The sequence below is a fragment of the Lepidochelys kempii genome, chromosome 3 (genome assembly GCF_965140265.1).
Source record: "Lepidochelys kempii isolate rLepKem1 chromosome 3, rLepKem1.hap2, whole genome shotgun sequence".
In the NCBI taxonomy this organism is placed as follows: Eukaryota; Metazoa; Chordata; order Testudines; family Cheloniidae; genus Lepidochelys; species Lepidochelys kempii.
In genome coordinates, this window is record NC_133258.1 from 44,842,867 (window position 1) to 44,865,617 (window position 22,751).

General features: G+C 37.1%; 1 protein-coding gene across 5 annotated transcripts in view; it reads left to right on the forward strand.

The window, feature by feature from the left end:
- Positions 1 to 22,751, forward strand: part of MCPH1 (microcephalin 1) — a 232,029-nt gene that overhangs the window by 191,104 nt on the left and 18,174 nt on the right. Inside the window, exon 13 of one of the 5 annotated variants that reach the window (XM_073336227.1) lies at positions 11,386 to 11,470. The exons of the other annotated variants lie outside the window; for them this stretch is intronic. Coding sequence (XP_073192328.1) covers positions 11,386 to 11,422 — 37 coding nt within the window. The 3' untranslated portion in view covers positions 11,423 to 11,470. Of the gene's footprint in view, positions 1 to 11,385; positions 11,471 to 22,751 lie in introns of those variants that run through there. 5 annotated transcript variants of the gene reach the window in all.

The window sequence follows — 22,751 nt, forward strand, 5'->3', positions numbered from 1 at the left end:
ACAGGTCCTCTTTGTTCCCTTTTTTAAAGATAGGTACTATACTTACCCTTCTCTAGTCCCCTGGGACCTCGCCCATCCTCCTTGAGTTCTCGAAGATAATTGCTAATGGTTCCAAGATTGCTTCAGCTAGTTCCTTAGGTTCCCTAGACTGAAGCAGAATAGGCGTTAAACACCTCAGCTTCTTGATGTCATCAGTTATTAGCTCTCCTTCCCCGCTAAGTAGAGGGCCTCCACTTTCTTTCATCTTTTTCTTGCTTCTAATGTATTTAAAGAATCTCCTCTTATTGCCTTTTATGTCCTTTGCTAGGTGTAACTCATTTTGTGTCTCAGCCTTTCTAATTTTGTACCTACATGCTTGTGATATTCTTTTGTACTCCTCCATTGCAAGTCATCCATGTTATCAGAGGAGTGCTTTTTGATTTTCAGGTCATTAAATTCTTCCTGATGGATATTAGACACTTCCCTCCTTCCTTCTTTGCATTGGGATAGTTTGCAATTGTGCCTTTAATATTGTCTCCTTGAGAAACTGTTAATCCTCCTGAATTCCTTTATACCTTAGATTTTCTTCCCATGGGACCTCATCTACCAGTTCTCTCTAATGTCCTCCTAACTTTGTTCTCTGCATCTAAAACTGGAGCCTCTCACCTGCTTTCTTCTCTTAATCTCTTCAAATGCATTGTGACCCCATTCCTTCCTGAATTAACCTTTGACTGGTTGCTTCCTCTCTACATAGAATATGCTCTGATCTCCCCCATCCTCAAAGAAAAATGTCCCTTGATTCCCAGTTGCCTCTCCTGTGGGATTTTGTCTTTTTTATTTTTTTTTTTATTTTTGGCGGGGGAATCAAGCGTAAAATTAGTTGAATATGAAAGAGTCCTGAATGCTGTTGGAAAATAGGAAAACAGCTATGCTCAAAGAAGAAAGTTTATTATGCTTAATAACTTGTTTAAAGCAATGCCTTTTAAAAAATGTTTTAGGCATTAGACAGTAATCCAGCCTTCCAAACACCCTTAGCCCTTCTGATTTAAGCCTCTCCTCTGCTCCACAGCCATTCATATGTTAGTGATAGACTCTCTGATCTAATAATGGTATACTTATTAATAGCATGTCTTACTTCCCAAGAACATGTTATTTCAACTTAAGATTCAGAACTCAAAGAAAAATTTATGTCAAAGAGAGAATGAAAAGGAAGTGAGAAATTGTGCAAGAGGAATAAACAAAGGTTTCAGGGAGAGGACATTTATGGCACCAGTAAGGTACCGAGTTCCTGACATCTGTTTCCCTCAAGAAAAAAGTACAGTACATGTGTTAACCTTTTTTTAAGAGTGCAAGCAGAATATTTGCAGAGAGAGGTTTTCATGTCTTCATACTTGTTGCGGTATATTTGGCTACACATTTGTAATGAGCAGAGCTACTGTAAACTAGACTTGTCTTCACTAAAGATGATTCTTTGTCTTCCTCTCTACTAAAGAACATGGTCAGGTGACTCATAAACAAAAAAACCAAACAAACCAAAAACCTGAGCTCTTGCATGTGCCCTTCTAGCTCGAAAGCAGCAGCTAATGATTACCATCCTCATTATTATTGGCTTACAAACAAGGAAATAAACAAATATGTTACAAAGACTTCCAAATAAGGTTAGGGCCAAAATGTAAGATTTTATGCTTATTTTTTTAAAGGTAAGAGTGTTAGGAATGAGAGGCTTTCCCAGTTCTAATGTAAATAGAAACATTGACTTTTTTTTTCAGTATTTCTCTTAAGATTGGCTGTGAGCATTTCCCTGGGGTATGGTGAACTGAAACAAAATAACAGCAATGTGTTAGTAACTAGGAGGAGAGGAGGTGAGACATTGTGTTAAGGCTAAGGAATCCCTTGCCTGGGGAGAAGAAACGGTAATAGTGGTATTTCTTCTCCATTATTATGTCCTAGTGATTTATCTGTTCCTATAATACAAGTACAAGAAGGCACCTGATGACAATAAAATGGAGCACATTATAAATAGTTAAAGGGAAATCCTTTTTTTATGCAACACAAATTTTCGATGGTCAAAACCACGTTTTTCCATGATCCTTTCGGATCTCATATCTAAGCAGCATCAGGTGAAGTGCTGGATGAAGTGATAGTGATTTTGGAAGCTGGCACAATTTTCTCTGAAACAGTATTGAAGCAATGCCTCAGCGAATTTGTACACACCAGCATGGCTGGAGTTGAGATGTCATGTTTCAGATGAGGTACAAAATTGAAATTTTACTATTTCTGGTATTAAAGCTACCATGGCAATTTAATTTAAGAAATTATATTCTGGAGATAGAAAAAACTATATAAATGCAGCAGTTAAACACACAAATCAGGAAATGAAAAGTTAAAGTTGAATACACACCCCAACTCTGCTCCATACATACATTGGCAATTCTGTCTTTAGTTATGATAACATGCTACTTCTCGGTTAATACTGTATGGTCTTTTTCTATAATGTGAGAAACACATTATGTAGCTAATAACCTGTGATTGTGTAATTATATGGTACTGCAGTGCAAACAGGACAGAGACGTAGTTGTGTATTCCATCGTAACTTTTGTCAGTTCCTGAGTTGCATGTGCCATAACTGTGCATCCTTAATATTGCATTAATGTAGGGTTTTGTATCTAATTTTTGGTCACTTTCAGTTTTGTCCTTAATCCACATGAGAAAAAGAAGAAAAGTTCTCTGTCTTTTATAACTAGCAGACACTGTCCTGCAAAGTGACCTGTTAATTGATGTTAATCAGCATTTCTAGAAAACTACATGTCCGTCAATCATACTGCCAGTCACTGACTACAGATGAGCACCTTGCCTACCTGTGCGTAGACAGAGTAATAGATGCATTGTTTTGTTCACTAAAGTGGCTTCCTTTGAATATATCCCATTAAATTGAATTGGAGGCTCTTGGAAACTTCTTTTACAACATTCATATTAGAGTTATAATATCTTTTCCAGTAATTTCCAAAAAGAACCAAAGAGAGATTTAAGAAAAGAGAACAAAAAAATGTTCTCCAACCTATATATCAAAAACTCTCAGAACACTAGGTGGTGCTTTTTAAAACGATATAAGTAGTAGTATCAGAGTCTGCTTTACAGTCTGTTCTTTATTCATCTTGCTGAACAAATTATCTGCTAGAAAGATAATCATCCATCTATAATAGATTGTGTACAGCTAATAGCTGACCAAATCTTTTAGCAGCATCATGATCCATAAAATGGTATCTTTTCTTCTCAACATGAATCACCAGTTTATCAGGCTATAAACCAATCAATCTGCTCATTTGCTTTTTAATTGTATAAATCTGCATCTATCAGTGAAAAGTAGATCTTGAAACATTACTATTGTATTCTACTACAAATTAAATGCAATCTTTTTTTAAATGGAATCCAAAAACACTTTTCATATCTGCCTTGACAGGAGAAAAATCACTAGTTAGCTTAGCCACAGCCAAATCTTGCTTCATATGAACATTAGAAGTAGAAATCTTATCTAATGCATCTATCTTAAGTTCCATTCCTGATTTTACTTATAAAAAAAACTTATGTAATTATATATTCTCACATGATTTTGAGTCAGTTCCTTCCGTTAAAGGAGGCAATCAGAGAACTGTCAAATATCTATTTTAAAATATTCTCCCAAGGATTCACCTTTAAAATCAAGTGATACATTATCATTAGTTACTGCATTAACCATATCCTGTAGGATGTTGACTTAATGGTCAGTGACTGGCATTGTTCCTCAACATTAGTAACTTTAGATCTAATTCATCAAATTCCTGATCAGCTGACTGTTTTACTAGTTTATATCCTTTTCCAAATTCCCCACTCAAATATCATTTTTTCTTTTTCCATGATTATACTGCTAACAAAATTTCAATATTACTCTTATTAATCTCAGTAAATCGTTTAAACTGTTAAGGTGACATGGTGTCTGGAGGGAAAAAAGCCTGAAGCAGCGTGCTTAGAAAAATTTCCATGTCAAGCAATTTAAGTTTCATTTCCTGGAACAAGGCCCTAGGGTTTGGCCCACTAGTCCTTACAAATGTCTGTTTGCTGAATCCATTTTAAAGTAAAATGCTTTCTGTAGTCATGTGGATGAGGTAAAAGCCTTTTAGAAACCAGTTTTCTAGACTAGATGTAGTTCTGTTTATCTATTTTGTCTTCATCATCAAACATATCATGCATTCTGGCACAATACCACTTTCTAGACTGGAAGGTCAGAATGGTCTGGAATTGGGGCTAGAGAAAATATTCTGATTACATGTATGCAGACAGCTAAGAATTCAAAGTAGATTCCCTAGAAAGAAAATGTGGTTGTCCTCGTTTTCGGCTGAGGTTCATTGTCTCAAATAAATTTAAATGAAATACTTTTGATGGTATGGTCTAATAACATTTCTTTGTGTTCTACTTCTGCTTTTTTTGGACTGTTGTGCTAGGTTTTCTCATTTTATTCTCTTGTTTTTAACCTTTCTGACTCTGATTCTCACTTGGTCTATGAGTTGGTTAGAATTCAAAGGTGAGCAAGACCGATAATTGAGATGGAAGGTATTGATCTATGAGGAACGATGAAAGAGACTTCTTGCTGCTAAATGATTATTTAAGTGGAGATATATCTGAATGTAGGTATTCAAAGGGCATAAACATCATAAGGGAACAGAGTCTTAGCTGAAATTTTCACCCTTCTTCAGGCCCCTTTGTTCCATGTAAAAAGACTATAGCGGCATAAAGGGGGTCTTAAATCTCTGTTAGTGGCTGTAGAAGTATTCCCCCAGTGCAGGTAGACAGCCAAGGAGTCCATTGTAAGCCCTTGTATTAGAGGGTGGGGCAGGTGTGAGGCCACATTAAGCAGCAATAGAGAAATTACAAGCAGCACTGTGATACAAGGTCTCTCCTGCCATAATTTAGAAAGGCCTCAAGGCTATCTAAATTATGTTGGGGACCTCTCCAGCCCCCAGAGTAGCCCAGGATCATAAGGGTGCAAAGATGGCTGAAAGCTACCTTGGCTCCCCCACACCCTGAGGAGCAAGATCTGTGCTGTGCCCCTTAGAGTTGTGGCACAGAAGCCCCTCCCTTGCGTAGAACAAGGGGAACTAGCTCGGAATCATGGCCTAAATTTTATTTTTTTTAATTTCATGCCAAGTATCAAGAAATAGCTCTTAGTACTGAGACCTATTAGACCTGGGGGTCGGAACACCTCAGGGGGTTGCGAGGTTATTACATGGGGGGTCGTGAGCTGTCAGCAACCACCCCAAACCCCACTTTGCCTCCAGCATTTATAATGGTGTTAAATAAGTGTTTTTAATTTATAAGCGGGGTGGGGGGAAGGTCACACTCAGAGTCTTGCTAAGTGAAAGGGGTTACCAGTAGAATAGTTTGAGAAACACTGTATTAGACTGTGGAATGGCCTCTCATGAGAAGTGGTAGAATCCCTATTGCTTGTATAATTTAAAACTGCATGGACAAAACAGTAGAAAATGTACTGTAAGGAAAAATCCTGAATTGGCAGGAGTATGCACTAGATGATCTAATAGGCAGTTTTCATCTCTGATTAAATCCCACCACTTGCCTTTAGAAAAATATTTATCTTGGACCTTCATGTGAAAAGCACTTAAAGCAAAGATTTCTATACCCATAACATATAAATATAATTAATATATTTAGATAAATCATGCATTTTCTCACAGCCGTGAAATTAGAACCTTCACAAGTACATGAAAGTGTTAATGACTGCAAACTGCTAAACACAATATCTGAGATTATATTACAACATTAGCAACAATTTGCCTCTCAACATCAGACATCCCAACATCATTGAATTACATACCAATAGTGGAGTGACTGTATTATATTCAGACAGATTCCATCGGTGTTATATGTTCAGTAACATTCTAAGAGCTACAATATCACCTTGTTACTTTTGGTAACAGGATAAAGACTATTCTTCTACAATTTGGCCTGTTTTGCTAATCAAACACTCACAACCAGGCAAGTTATTCTAATTTATTAACACCTCAATTACTACTTTTGTCTTTAAATAAGAATTTTTTTAAAAAATGTAACTCTTTAACAATATTAAAAAAGATACAAAATGCACCTCATAATAAGTAATACATATATAATAACCCTTCTTAATGGTAATTTATGTAAAATCAGAATGGAACTTATATCCCCATTTAATTTATCAGTTTAAGGGTGGTTATTTTCTCACTGGCCAGATAAATCCATTATTTGAAAGCATTTTTTCCTCAGAGATTACTTTTTATATTCATATATTTTATGACCTGCGCTGGCCAGAGTCTCCTGGAATATGATGGGGAAATACACTCCTTTCTAAATCTGCTGGGCCAGTATCTCTTCATTGCCAGAGCATCATAATAAGATCTAGCTCTTATAAAGTGCTTTTCGTGAACTGACAAATAGCTTGGATCATGAAAACTTTACTCTCCATAGCATACTACTACACCATTGTGATGCCATATAGAGGGCCTATGTCTTTTCTTGAGGCATCCAGCATTGGCCAAAGTCAGAAAGACTGACTCCTGAACTAGATGGAATGGTCTGTTCTTCATTATAACAATTCTCATGTCCCCTGTCTCCACTGCTAACAAGCAGAAGATGGCCCAGGGCACCTGTATGTTGTTATTAATATGAACAAGGGGAGTATATACAATTTTAAAAAAACAAGACAAAAGTAAATTTGAAAAATAGTCCTTGAGCGGAATCTGCAACCAGTTGCAGTTTGCATAATGATTGATGAAATTTTAAATGTCTCAACTTCTTACCCAATTTTAACTGCATTAATTTAACTATTAAAAAGAAACCAACAATAACACGTTTCTACAAGAGGTGTCACCATGGGCTAAAAGGCTGACCTTTCACACCTGGCAGCTTGGATTCAAACATGGACCAGGCTTCAAAGAAACTAATCTTCATGCAGTTTGACAAAATTCCAGTCAGTGTCAGTTCTTTCTTACAAGAAAAAGGCATCTATTTCTGGAAAATAAGAGGGCAACTAACTTATTCAACTTGGAGGAGGGACAAAGCTAAGAGATGAATAGCAAACTGGAGGAAAGTGAAGCAGCGAGAGAGAACTGGGAAAGAAGTAGGAGAAAAATGAGAGAATGCAGGGGGAAGAATGCCAGGGTGAAAAAGAATAGGAATAGGGAACAAAAAAGGAGGTGGTCATCTGATCTTTTTTTATTATTATTATTTTCTTTCACTGAAAGAAAAGGCAAGATAGTGAAGAGAGGATAAAATGGGAGAGAAGCAAATGAATGTCAAATCCTAATTCAGTCTCTAATGTTTCTTACAAGATTCAAATCTCATCTAATCTTTTCTGCTTGTAAACAGTGCCTTTAAGTGAAACATGTGAATTCATATAGCATATCTAGAATAGTCAGCCCTACAATTAAACACACTGAGGGTAAAAAATTCAAAAGTGTCTAAGTCCTATTTTCAAAAGTGATATAGGGTCAGGTTTTTAAAGTAAGGTATTTAGGTACGTACTGGGATTTTAAAAAGCACCTAACCTGCTTGGGCACCAGGGTCCCATTGCAATTAAGCATTTGAGCTGCTTCAGTGCTTTTTGAAAATCCTACTAGGCACCAGTCTACCTCTTTAGATGCCCAAATATCTTTGAAAATCTGGTCTTTAAGCACTAACAGGACTTTCAATGTGAGTTAAGCTCCTGAGTACCTCAATCTCAAACAAGTCTTGTAGCACTGGGGAAATGCCAGAAGACTGGAAGAAAGCTAATGGTGTGTCAATTTTTAAAAAGGCTTTATGGGGTGACCTGTGTAATTATAAGCCTGTCAGTCTGATAAAGGCAAGATAAAGGAGCAGCTGATATGGGACTTAATGAATAAGAAAGAAGAGTAATGTAATTAAATCAACATGGGTTTATGGAAAATAGATCCTGTCAAACTAACTTGATGTATGCAGTGTCGTTGTAGCCATGTCGGTCTGAGGTTGTTAGAGAAACAAGGTGGGTGAGGTAATAGGTTTTATTGGACCAACTTCTGTTTGTGAGAGAGACAAGCTTTCGAGCTTACGCATAGCTGTGACACTCTATATACATTTCCCAGACCTGAAGAAGAGATCTATATAACCTCGAAAGTTTCTCTCTCTCTCTCCAACAGAAGTTGATCCAATAAAAGGTATTACTTCATCAACCTTGTCTCTCTAAACTAACTTGCTATATTTTCTTATGAAATTACATGTTTGGCTGATAAAGGTAATAGTATTGACATAAAGAAAAGGAGTACATGTGGCACCTTAGAGACTAACACATTTATTTGAGCATAAGCTTTCATGAGCTACAGCCCACTTCATCAGATGCATTTAGTGGAAAATACATTTGACTTGGTACCCCAGGACATTCTGATTAAAAAAAAAAAAAAAAACCTAGAATGATACAAATTAACATGACATACATTAAATGTAGTAAAAACTGGCTAACTGATAGATCTCAAACGGTAAATGGGGGATCATCATCAAGTAGGTCTGTTTCCAGTCAAGTCCCACAGGGATCGGTTCTTGATCCTATGCTGTGTAACATTTTTATCCATGATCTGGAAGAAAACATAAAATCATTACTGAAGTTTTCAGGTGACAAAAATTGGGGGAATGGTAAATAATGAAGAGGACAGGTCTTAGATTCAGAGTGATTTGGGCACAAGCAAACAATATGTATTTTAATACAGTTAAATGTATACATCTAGGAACAAAGAATGTATTTTATGCTTACACGGTGGGGGACCCTATTCTGAGAAGCAGTGACCCTGAAAAAGATTTGGCGGTCATGATGGGTAATCAGTTGAACATGAGTTCCCAGTGTTATGCTGTGGCCGAAAGAGCTAATGCAATACAGGGATGCATAAACCGGGGAATCTTGACACAGGATTAGAGAGGTTATTTTACTTCTGTATTTGGCATATGTGCAACCACTGCTGGAATTCTGTGTCCAGTTCTGGTGCTCACAATTGAAGAAGGATGTTGATAAATTGGAGAGGGTTCAGAGAGGAGTCACAAGAATGCTTAGAGGATTAGAAAGCATGCCTTATAGTGGTAGACTCAAGGAGCTCAGTCTAGTTAGTTTAACAAAGAGAAGGTTAAGGGGTGGCTTGACTACAGTCTATAAGTAGCTACATGGGGAACAAATATTCAGTCTAGAAGAGAAAGGTATAACAATCCAGTGGCTGGAAGTTGAAACAAGACAAATTCTGTCTGGAAATAGGGAATAATTTTTTGACAGTAAGGGTAATTAACCATTAAACAATGTACCATGGGTCACTGTGGATTCTCCATCACTGACCATTTTTAGGTCAAGATTGGATGTTTATTTAAAAAAAAAATCTGCTCTAGGAATTATATTGAGGAAGTTTTATGGCCTGTGCTATACAGGAGGTCAGAGTGACCTTGGGATCTATGAATTTGAGTCAGTTTTGAAAATTGGACATATGTTCCTAAATCAGTGGGTGCTTTTGAAAATTTTGCATACAGTTATAACAATGTTCCCAGTTCTTTTATGGTGCAAAATGACATTTTACTATACTCACAAAGTATATTTCCCACTGCAAACCTGATGACGACAAAACCAGCAAAAAACTTTTTTTCAAATTTTCAGATTTGCTGATGTGGAAACAAACAAGGTTCTATGGTTTTGTTGTAAACCACTTGGCAAACAACTGGGTCTACTTCACCAGCTAGGATGGAGACATGACATGTCTGTTAGACAAGTTACAAAACAGAAACATTCATCATCAAGTTAAATTCTACACAATAGATACTTGCCCAGTAGAGGGCAGAGGTAAAAAGCCAGAAATGATGAGTGGAACCGAACAAATATGTGCAACAGCACCCTAATGTCTAGATTTTATACTCATGACTATTCCTTGTTGAATCTAAAACACTAGTTAAATCTGCTCTAAAGCAGGGCTAAATTAAACTCCAGATGTAACCCAAGTTTTCAGTGTAATTGCAGTATTGCAGGGGTAGTATTTTCTTAGGATTTAACTGTTGAACATGTTAGCCAAATTACTCTTGATGACAGAAGTTTGTTTTCCTTAGATGTTAGATAAACATCTTATCTTTTTCAATTTTTTTCTGGGGCAAAGATATTTACTGTAGCTAATGAAAAGCAAGTGCCTCTTGCTAAAAGCTGCATCCAATTGTGTTGAGCTATGGAGTTCAGCATCCTCCAAAACTTCAGATATATTTAGAGTCCTGCTAGCAGGAGTATAGAACAGTGCGATCCCACAATTATGTACACTGCAACTGTCCCACAAGTTTCCTGTTTAAATGGGATCGTTTGGGTGAACACCACAGGGTAGCTGAAACATACTATGGTGGCCACAGCAAGAAATGTCATGGCATGTGACCCAGTGCAAATGCAGCTGTTTTTGAACCTTTCAACTCACGGTCACCCATCCAACAGAAACCCTGGAAAACTTACAGCTCTTCTTCATTTACTGCCTGTTAATGGTAACTTAACAGTTACTCAAAGTCCAAAGCCTGAGACAGAGATGACAGGGCCATATGTCAGCCATTTTCTTAGTCTGTCTGTTGGGACAGAGACTGAGCTATAGGATACCACGCTGGCAAATCCTGCAAGCCACATATTGTCTTTCCATGCATCATTCCACAGCTTATGCTGATGTCTGTTTTATGTTGGTGCATGGAATAGTCCATATTCCAATTCCCACAGACAAGAAAAAGATTCTTCAAATAGCCATCATGAACAATGCAAAAGTATACTATTACTATTTTTTATTAAATAAAGATACATGGTTGAAAGCTGGCACTAACTTTAAAGTTTATTACCAATTAAGACATGAGAACTTGAAGCCAAGTCATTAAAACAATATATCCGGCTTCCACACTAGGAAAGTTGGCTCAAGGTTGAAAAAGAAAGAGGTATTATAGTTTTTGTCTTTTAAATGTTAGTTTGCAAAGGTATCCAGAAATCAAGGGCCACTTTCACCATACAGATACTTCTAAATCTTCTTAAGATGGATATAATTTACCCAGACAGCAAACCAATCAGGACAAATCACAATTTTTGAAACCTCAGACTTTATGTATGCTTTGTGTTATTCCTCAGAAAGTTTAGTTTGCTGAGGACACCCAAGCTCCTGTATGATTTCCTTCTTTGTTGCATTGGATTTGTGTATGAGTAAGTGTGTGATGATGTCCTCTGGTGCTGGCTTACAGATAACATATGTGATCTCTCACTACTAGTTGCTAAGGGGGACTCATTGAGCTAGATTAGGGAGGTTGGTGACAAAGGTCCAGGGTTCTAATTCCACTCTGTGTGTTTTGTGTAATTCATATAGTGATTGTTTGCTGCACATGCATTTGTTACAGCTCCCAGCATCCTCCTTGCTGTCCGTCTTTTTCGTAATGGACTCCTATTGCCTCAGCAAACCTTGGCCCTCCCTTTCCCACAGACAACCCCTCATCCCAAAGTGTTCCTTTCCTTGCAGGAGCTGCCTTTCTGGTAAGCTTTCACATTTTGAATGTTGTGGCGTCCTCAGCATATCCTGTAAGGAAAAGTTAAAGTGAAGTTGTAGTCCCCATACATTATAATGCTCCCTGGTAGGCACACACTAATCTCTGAGATTTCTTTATTTAGCAGTTTAATTTAGGATAATTTTTTTAAAGATTTTTCCCTTTCAGTCCTTTGATTCTGATTCTATGAACACAAGACTTAAAATCAGAGGGTCAGATTTCTATTTTCAGTTATACCACTGGAGTTATTCTAGATTTACAAGTGTTACTGACACCAGATTTTGGACCAATATCACTGCTGTCAATTTTTTTCCCCCCCAAAAAAATTTTTAGTTACACATCATCATGTTGGTGATAGCTTTTGAAATGTTCTGACCCGCTCTAGTGATAACACATTGTACACTTACATTTATCTCTCCAGACTGAAATTGGAACCTTACACTTCCACAGGGCTTGGGGAAGTTAAGATTTTCATGTAAAAATACAAGTAAAATTTTATGTTGGTCTTTGTCCTCCCTAATGAAGGAGATAGTTGAAGTTATGTGCCTTTGGCTTTTTGCCAACTTTGTAATGATGACACTGATGGTATTTTGAGTTCCCTCATGCTTGAACTTGGCTCTGATGCTATGCTTTGCTCTAGGCTTGCCATCACACACACTGTCTGCAGACAGTCACCTGTATTTTGTGATAATTCCTGGTAACTAGTTAATGTCTAGCTTTATAGAATCCTTTCACCTGGGGTGAATGGATGAGACTTCATTCTTCATTAATATCTGGTAAATCATCCTGAAAGTGTATCTGAAAGATATCTGCTTCTTACCATCCATTAAACAGCAGTACTGAATACTGATATATCTAGGCATGACCAGCATGATGAGCCAGAACCTCTGTGCCAGTTAGTACATCACAGGATGGGATAAGAAATAGACATTTTCTCCACTGGTAATTAGCTGCAAAGATAGTGTCTGTCACTTCACATCTAAATACCCTTTTACCCTTTACAGTATAACTGGCTGTTTACTCTCTGAGCATGCTCAGTGGTTTATAAGTAGTGACTATATTCCATATATGGGTCATGGTAAAGCATGAATTCTTGCTCCATCTTACTGGGATGTTGAAGGCTAAATTTTTCATGAGAGCAATCTAGGGTAGAAAACCTCTTGGTTCCTGTATACTTTGTGGAAGTTAAACCTTTGGAGCCCCACAGCAGCTGTAGAAATCTGTAAAATCACAGAAATCCTACTTTGTCTCATTTGATCCCTGCATTTGTTATAATAGAAGGGCATTGTTTATGTATATTTTATTTCATAATAGTAAATTTGGCTTTTATGCAGCATTTATCTATCTTTCATTAAATGTTAGTTGTCCACAATATGGTCCATACATTTAAACTGCAGAAATGCAGGGGCTTTCTATTACAGTAAAATTAGTGCTATCAAGCAACTTTGTTATAAAGGAGAAGAAATGTGTGAAATATGTGATCTTATCACTATAACATGTCAAAGGCAGTCTTCATGGTTCTTTTAATACCCGTGGTTACAAATATTTAACAGTAGTTTTAGATGGAACAGCTGAAGAATCAACAATATGGTGAAGCTTTGTGGGGGGACTATTTATAGCTATCTTAAATCTCAGAAGGGAAAAATCCTAATTCCACAGTTTTAGTGAAGACAGCTGTTGAGGAGCCTTTGTTGGCTTTTGTTTATCAAGAACGTAGTACACTATATCCAGGCTATAAAAATTAGTTATAAATCTACTGCACTTATAACACTGACACATAGTGGTTCCAAAAAAAGTGAATCCATGTATTTTTATTTAAAGGTGTCTTGTTTTTCTTTGTTATATAATTCCTGATTCATTTTCCACTTTCTTTTTAAAATAACATCAAAGGGCTATGTGGTTCAGTGTAGACATACCTACGCTGATGGGAGAAGTTCTTTCATTGGCATATATAATCCACTTCCCTGACAGGCAGCAGCTAGGTCAATGGAAGAATATACAGGGACCCCTGACCAACGTAGTTAACCGAGCTAATTTTCTAGTGTAGGTGAGGCCTTGGTTATATTCTTGCAGCCCCACAACATGTAGACTACATAGGTCTATGCTAGGGGTTTCCAGAGCAGGATCAGGGTCTATCTTCATTAAAGATTACATACTTTGGTCCAGTTTCTGTCCTCAGTTATTCCTGTGCACGAGTCCCCTTGACTTCAGTGGGGCATCATAGGGTACACACTAGCAGACCACAATGCAGGTCCTTTTTTAGAGCTGCTTCAAGACTGTGACTGAGATGAGGTCTTTCCTTGCTGTTCTGTTCTGCTCTTCCAGCGTAGACTTAGAGCCCAGTTCAAAGAAGATACCATGCACTATGATCTGCTAGTGTGGACACCTGTAAGTCGCATTGAAATTCGGGGACTCTGTATGGGTGCATGTTGCTGATTCCAGGATCAGGATCTGTTTTTTAAAATAAAATAGATGCTCTTTTGTCCAAATTCTGCCCTGAGAAGGTCCATTTCCTCTGATGTTAAGCAAATGCTGTGAATAGCACCTTGGATTCCTGACTCCCAAACCCCTTCTCCAACCTCTGGAAAACACTCCCTCCCTCGTTTGAAAATGTTTTCATAAGATAGCTGCAAACCAGAGCTCCAGTTTGAATGTATTTGTTTTGGATTTTATTTGACTTATTGTATATATAAAAGTTTCTATTCTTGTCCATAACACATTTGATTTATTATGTGATGAGGAGATTCTGTTGTAGACCTTGCAAGCTTTTCCAAAGACAAGAACTTGTTCAATTATCAAGTTCTTATGATGATTTATGTGCTCTATACTGAAGCTATTTATCATCAGAACTATTTACCAGAGCATCTAAATTAGCAACGTTTGACAATATTATTTTTAATATTTATATTTAAAAAGCTCCCAGAGTCTCTAAGCAAGTGCCAGGCTCCATTGTTCTAGTTTATATACAAACATATTGTCATCATTATATATTTGTATTACTCTATCACTAGGTTGCGCTAGTCATCTTAGCATATGCGCAACGTGCCTCAGGTTGATTGTGACCAGGACTCTATTGTGCTGGGCACTGTACAAACACAGAACAAAGAGACCGTCTTTGTCCCAAGGAGCTTACAAGGTAATGAAGACAAAAACATAATTCCACTTTATTTCTAATAGAGTGCATCTAACCTAAATGTCTCGGTATCTTCTTGCCTGAAGAACCCATTCTTGCCCTCTTCCCTTGTCCTACTGACACAAATGCAATCAGAGGAAACACTCAAACTGGATCCCACTCAGTTTAAAAAGAGAGTGGATTGGCAGTACAACATTTTCTATGAGGGACCATTAACTGTGGACCTAGTTCCTTCCTCCCCACTGATCAGAAATACACAGTTATATTGACTTTCAGTGCTTCATCCTGCAAGGCATGTCTGTTCTCTCAGGCTATTCCAGAGGGAGAAGTTTAGTGGGAATTATGTTTGCCTGGGAGGGGAACTTTGTGGGCACTCTGAAAGAGATGTTGTTATTGTTTTGTTGTGGGGTTAGCTACTAAGTTAGTTTCTTTTGTTTTTGTAACTTATTTTGGGGCATCTAGGCCGTAGGGTAAATGGCCCTTTTTATTTTTATGTTAGAAAACTCAAAAGGAAGAAGCATTAAGAAATCACCATAGAGATTGAAAATTGAAATGGTGCTGAACTTTTATACTGCAACCCCAAAACAAGCAGTTTCTTTACCAACCTAAAATTTGGGATAGCTGTACCAAAAGGTTTTCTTGATTAACTTGGATAAGTTTTATGTGATGGGGTTGGGATTTCTGGTTTAGAATCAGGTTAAACTCTCCCACTTCTTGCTGAGTGTTAGTCTTTGAGATTCTGGGTCTACTCTAACATGAAATTCAAGAGATGAAAACCCATGTGGATAAAAAACCCACAAAAGTTTGCACAAAACCATGTCAGCTGATGGTCACATAACTCAACTGAAAAGCAACTAAACATTGTTGATAATACAGATCATTTATGTATATATTTATTTTACAAGGGTGACAGTGTATGATGAAATACTGTTCATGCACTTCAAAAAAGCAAAATTGTGTTTGTATCTGCATAGCTTTTATAGCTGAGTTAGTTCTAGCTGGTGAGAATCATAAAATAACAAAACTGTATACTACTGATAGGTAGTTTTGTTTGTTTGCTACTCGGTTCTATTGAATTTTCATCAGACAGTAATTAGTAAATAAATGTGACATTGTTATAGTTTCCTGCAGCTGTATCAACATGTGCTGTGATTCTGACTGATCTCTCTATGTAGATTGGACTGGGTCAGTTGTCCGTCAGTACTTGGATAGGAGACCTTTGAGCAACACCTTCGGAGTCCACAGAGGTGGTACTAGTGGTGTAGAAGTTCTTCTCTCTTGGTCAGTATTAAATCAGTATCCCAGCAAATTGCTAGGGGAGGTGCCATTATTTGAGGCATGATATCATAGTCAATTTGCTACCACTTTCTTAACAGTTTGAGACTGAGGAGAAGTGAGATCATTTATGGCAAGTTTTGGATTCTTCATGACAGAACAGACTATCACATGTTTCAAGGTATGACAAATGTCCCCCTAAGAGAGGTAGTGTTGGCTATTTCTCTCAGCATTCTCTATTGGCCTTGACCAGCCAACAGTGGCATACCACAGTGGTACAGAGCTCTTTGAAAGTATCTAATACTTCCACCTACAGAACTGAACACAATTCTGACAAGGTTGGTAGTGATTCTATCTACATTTGACTGACAAATTATCCCAGATTTTTCAGAAAAATAGGATCAATGTCTCTCACGATGGTATATAAAATGCACAAACAAACACCTTTAACTTAGGCATTCCATTTTGGATAAGTAAATTATATGATGTTATTTTTTTAAGCTTCTGTATAATTTAATTTTTGACCTTAGTTTTAGTACAGGTAAATCAGCTATTTAAAAGAGCAACCAATGTAGGTTACTAACACATTTCCAGTTTTATCACTGAGGTAGATTCTAAAACAAGGATGTTTGCACATTTTTCCTCAGCTTTGTTTTCAGGTGGTTTCTAAACAGAAGCTAGTTGACAGAAGTGACTATCATTCTGTGCAATGTATTGATTCTAGGAAAGAAAATGAAAGAAATGTTGCTCGGACAAAGGGCTTCGTCCTGTGCTTATTATAACTAAGTGATACCAATGACATTAAGGAAAGAAACTAATGCATAGGGCTTGTATTGTACTTAACCAGACCATTATGCTGTAGTCATGTATTTGCAGCTCTGCGATTTAACTCTACTTGGGAGGTTGCCTTTCTCATAATAGCTCTAAATCAAGCAGAAAGAGCTTTTTTATTTGGATTCTTGATGTTTATGTAGACTGTTAATATGGAAGAAAGGGTAAGAACAATAAAAAGATACTTATTACTTTGATCAACTAGAACATGTTGAGACAAAAACAGTGATCACTTCTAATTAGGATGGGAATTATAATTTTCAAATTATATTTAATTGTGTTAAATGGTTTAATTGGGTGAGAGAGATAAAATTACCTACACAGAACAGTATGATATTTTAAAATACAATGCCATTTTCCCAGAAATACCTTTGATCCATTTCACACAGAAAGCATTCTGTTTTGAATGCCATTAGAATTTTAGTAAGAGAATTGTTAATCACTTTCCATTTTTATACTAATAGGACCTCATCAAAAGATATTACCTGTGTTTGATTTAGGACTAGCATATGCCAAAATGAAATCAAGCTCTTTAAAGCCAACTTAAAGTGAATGAAAGAATTAGCCAGTAAAGATGATCTTTCAAACATTTGCTCTGTGATGAATGATGCTTGTTTTTCTCCACTCTTTAATTAGAATGTTTCTGCATTTGCCAAAAAAAATGTTGGAATGCAGACAAAAACTGAAAATATAGGAACAGGACTTGATGTAAGAGCATATTTGTAAAGGAAACACAACTTGTTTGGTATTTTATTGAAACAGGAAGTTCAGAACCCCAGTACATACAAGCACAACAAATTCTCAGGTGCTAGTTGAGTCATCTGTTGTTGGAAGTAGTCTCATAGTAGGTTTCCCCTTGATTTGCTTTGAATCTTCAGTTAAAAAGGGGAAGGAAATTACGTACAGATTCAATTTTAGATTATGTATAAAATTCTCTTGTCTGCTAGCAAGCCTGATTAAACAACTCAATAAAACAGGTGTCTGTCTATGTCATCCTGATATACATATGTTTGTGAGTATATCATGTTGGCACAATAGCATTGTTTATGAATGAATATGTTCAGCTTTTAATGGATGTAAGTGATCTGTTACATTCTACCTTTAAAAGTAATATTTAAAAGGCAGTTAATACAAATTTTCTGTTTTTTTCTCCCTTTATTCACTCTACCTGAATTATAATATACAGCTGTTCTTAATTTATATACCAATCAGGCATAATTTTCAGATCTTGCATGGTAGTAATAGACAAAATAGCCACTTTCATTTAATTTGGGGCATATTTATTTTTAATATAAAATTATTTGGTCTACAATAGCAGACCTCAGTGGAAGATTTTACTTTTCCCCTTCCCTCAAAGTTCCATATAACACTGGTATTCTGTGAGTAAGAAGGGCTTTGAGCTCCCTTTAAATCCCATCAATACAACTACTTTGCTTAGCCACAGAGGTATATGCAGAGTGATCTCTCCTTCCCTCAACCCACAGGCTGAGTATGCTGCCTCTGCGGCACAAAAGTGAGCATGGGTGTTGGACAGTGGACAGCAGTGACCAAAGGGCCACCACTTCGTTCAGTAGTTGAGTTTTAAAAAGAACTTCCTTTTATGCTTCTGGAACTGTTATTTCAGCACTAATTAGTTACAAAAGGAAATGCCTCTTTTCAGTCCTCTAACCAGCTTGGGCATTTTAATATAGATCCTCTCAGCCTACATATGAAGACAGAACAGCTACGTCTTGTAATGATGTAATTCCCCAACATATATAGAATTCACAATGTCTTCACAGTCGTCCAACAACTCTGAAATGCCACCAACACTATCATATAAGGACTACTCAATTCTCCATATTTAGCCATGTCATATCAGCTTCCCTTTTAAAAAAAAAAAAAAAAGCTTTGCAGCTTTATTTCAAATGCAAAGCAACTTTTCCAATATACAGAAAAATCTTAAATTACATTTACAGTAAATAGAATATCTTGATCTGTGCCTTCTCCGTGTCCTTATATGTTAGAGTCATGCACAATGATAGTCTTATCTACAAGCCAAGCCTTTTTTTTACCTGCAGCAAATCCTGCAAGGGTGAACATAGACATCATGTAACTTAAATGAACATTGCTCCACTTTTTGTTTAAAACTATAGGGAAACTCTTAGTTAAGCAGAAAATAAGTAATATCAATAGTACTGTCTCAGAATGCACAATATGCTCCAATATCTTTTAAAGGTGAATGAAAACACTTAAAAAAAATTAAAAATGTTTGAGATCCCAAAACAGAAGTTATGTTATATTCTAAAATGACAGTATATTTGCAAAGAAAACATTTTGAAAATTTTCCTTCTTTTACTCCAAATACCTGCCAAGACCACTTCAAACTTCTGTTTTCCCTTCAGCATCTGATGTGATCACTGAAAGTTAAAGTAGTGTGAAGAGTGCAGTTCCTTTGCTTTGCTTCAGGTTTCTGTAAGGTCACCAGCTCTTTATCAGAAAGCACAGGAGTGTGAAGTAATCTTGGCAAACAAAAATGATTTCTGTTAGCTGCTAACTGTGTACCAAACCACAAGATGGGGGGTGGCAGTTTCTGAAATTAGAAACATTGAAAATGAGTGCTTTGAGAAGAAAATCATTGGCCATAGACCATATCCTTTCTTTTTGGTTTTGTGTTTTGGGGTGGATTTTTTGGGATGTGGTTTTGTTTTGTTAAAACAAATCTTTTAAAGGGACACTGTCAACTTGAAATCTACGAAGTTTAAAAATGGGGTAAAAGTAGTTTCAGGTACTACAATTTGGCCCTAAGCCTCCCTACCTATGTCTGTGGCATTAGAACTACTCTTGTCTATTTTTCCAGGATTTTCTCTCCTTCTTTGCTGAATGAAAGGCCCACCCAAAGTGTGCTCAAAGCACACAGTAAGCAAACTGGAAAATACTACTTCTGTAATTTTTCATTTATAATCACTCTAAGGGTTATAACAGTAGTAGATAGATAAACTTCAAACAGAAGAGCATTTTTAAATGCCTCTGAAGGAAGAGCTGCTGCAGCAGCTATCATGGAATCCCTACCTTTTCGAAGTGACTGTTATTTAACATATTAGTTAAAAAGCATACAACTAAATGTTTTTAAAACAGAACCATGTTTTACTATGGCAGGGTGTGTGCTTGAAGCTGCAACCACTACTATGTCAAGGGCAGGACTGATTGACTCCACACAGTCCTTGTGTGCTGTATCTCCCGTGAGATTCTCTCCCTTAATCAGTCACAATAGTTTAAGTGGACACACCAGGAGAGATGGCGTTACCCACAAATAAAATGTTCTGCCATGAAGTGATGGTCATAAAAACCCTGGACCAGAAATATTCATAGTAGTAGGGCCATAAGGAGCTCCTGGAAGGCAGGTAACTTATTGTGTCCTATATTTGCTATGTTACATTGTTGTAGTAAGGATGCATTCCACAGAGGTCACATACAGTTGAATGATATATCAGCTAATATACTTCAACAATTTTGCACTGTTAGTTTCAGAATGGCTTTAAAGACTTTGCACATCTGTGCCAATTTTAGCTGGCCCCTCTGTTGGTAGTTGGGCAAGGTACACACTATTTTCAAAGTGGTTTCATTTTAGTGCACGTGAAAAGAGTTTCATAATTAAAAGTTTTTTTCTTTATAAACTATTTTACAGAATTGGTGCATGATAATGACATTTTTAGTGTTAATATGAGATCTCTGAGCTTTGCATTACAAAATTATATGTACTGGTACCAATTACTGTTGTTTCATCATAAGATAATGTATTGTGATATTAAAGTGCATCATTTCTTGGACAGAGGTGTTTTTACAATGTTAAAAAAATATTGAGGGACTATTTTAAGCTGTCGTACTTGAATGGGTACATGTTGTTCTCTTTTAATATAACTGAAAAGAACAAGGCTAAACTTTAAGTAATTTTGTTGGTGCCTAATTTATTTTTTTAAAAGCAACGTCCTTTCTATTCGTTTCACTGAAGCATATCAAAAAAGATTGAGAAAAGTCAAACATAAGAAATGTGAAGAAAAAAGAACCTACTGTGTTCAAGCTTTTACATATTTTATGAAGCTGTTGAAAACTAAGGCATAAAAGCCAGATTTATGAGCTTTTTTAAAGTTATTTGTAGATTCCCAAGACAATTGTGTTCCCATCACTTACTGTAGCCTTTAAAACTCAAATGACGCTTAAAAAAATTCAAGTTTGGCACACATTGCGGTACTGTTGGGCGTTCTTAATGGCATTCAGCTTCAATTAAGGCGGGGGAGAGAATGTACTCTTGTCTTTGCTAAATAATTATGGTTTGTTTTAGATGGAATAGAAGGACTAGAATATGTATATTTTTAGGATAATAAAACTAGGAGTTACTCTCAATGTAACATTACTTTTATGATGGGCTAATACAACTGTTTGGGGAGAGACTCTTTAGGGAGCATCTGTGTAACCCGTCGCATTTGCCAGGCTTTTCCTTTCAACAAGCTCACTGATTTTGTTATTACTGGAATAGGAAACCTTTTTCTTTATCAAAGTATTATTCATCTACACTTTGCCAGGTATAGCAAATCTGATGACAGCACTGGATTTATCATTTACTCCTAAAGGCTGATGGAAGCATTCCCCCTGCCTCAGACACCAAAACAAATGTCATTCTTGGAGCTTTCTGCAAAATATCCTGTCATTTAAAATAATAATAATAATGTAGGGCTTCCCAAAGCAACAAATTAAATAAGAAACCTAAGATAATTCACATGATGCCATAATTTTAATATATTTCTTCTATGCAAACATTGCTCCCTTGCCTAGTAACTTGATCTGTACAATAAATTCCAGGATTGTCACACTGTGTGTCAGCCTGAAGCCTAGAGCGTCTGTTGAGTCAGTGTGAAACAGTTGAAAACAGCTGTAAGAAATGTTGATGTCTCTTTTTTTGTTCAAAATATCACCAGGTGGAATCATAGGGTTTCATGGTCTGTTTCTGGCCAGGTTTTAAGTTTTCAGTCAATTTGACTTGATGAATTACACCCATGCAATGTATAGCTACAGTAGTAAGGCATGTATCTGTTCCATGCAGAGTCCTAGACCATTGTGCTATCAAAAGTATCACTCACACCCTTACTGTACAGCTAATTTGCATGCAACAGTTTGACTTGTATGAGGGAGACTGTACACATGGTGGATTATTTGGCCCATTTGCCACAGTTCTTCTAAACCATCTACACAACAACACAGTCACCATGGACAATAACCCTAGACACACTCCATGGCAGCACATACCTCTCATTCGATGCCTGCACAAATCTTCCAGGCCTGTCCCTCTGTCTGTCTATCATTCTGAAGTCTAGAATGTCTGAGTCATTATGAAGTGATGGAAACAGCTACACACTTAGCTCAGAGCTCTGTTTGCTCAGAATGTCACCTGGTGCAGTCATCCCTGGGCCCTGTGAGGACCAGATGGAATGTCGGCTTTCAAAGGTTCCGTGGCTATTGGAATGTGATAGCTGATCAGGGAAGGTGGGAGTAACAAAATGGTGGGGTAACAATGTGGAGTAACAAAATGGTGGTTGTGCTTCCAGCCAGGGGGCAGTTCTGTGCGTTATCTTAGGGGAACATGTACAAACATCAACATGGCTCACTACAGCACAGCCCATGGAAACAATAGTCCAAAAATACCTACAGGCATGGCCTTACTTCCACTCTATAGATTTTCTGGTCAATAATACCCACTGCTTTGTGTTGGGTTCGTACGTTCACCTCTGTAGTGTTTTGTGAGTGTTTCCTGATACAGTGTTTGGTGAAAGGGTATACAAGCATGCTGATGTGAAGACCTGCCACGACTACTGAAATAATCTGATTCCAAGCCGTGCAGAACTGGGTACGAGTGAAAACAGTTCCCATACGTCTAGTACCACTCTAAGCTCTGACCCCACACAATGCCAAGCAAGAAAGCTACCCTGACTGGCCCCAGAGGGTATGT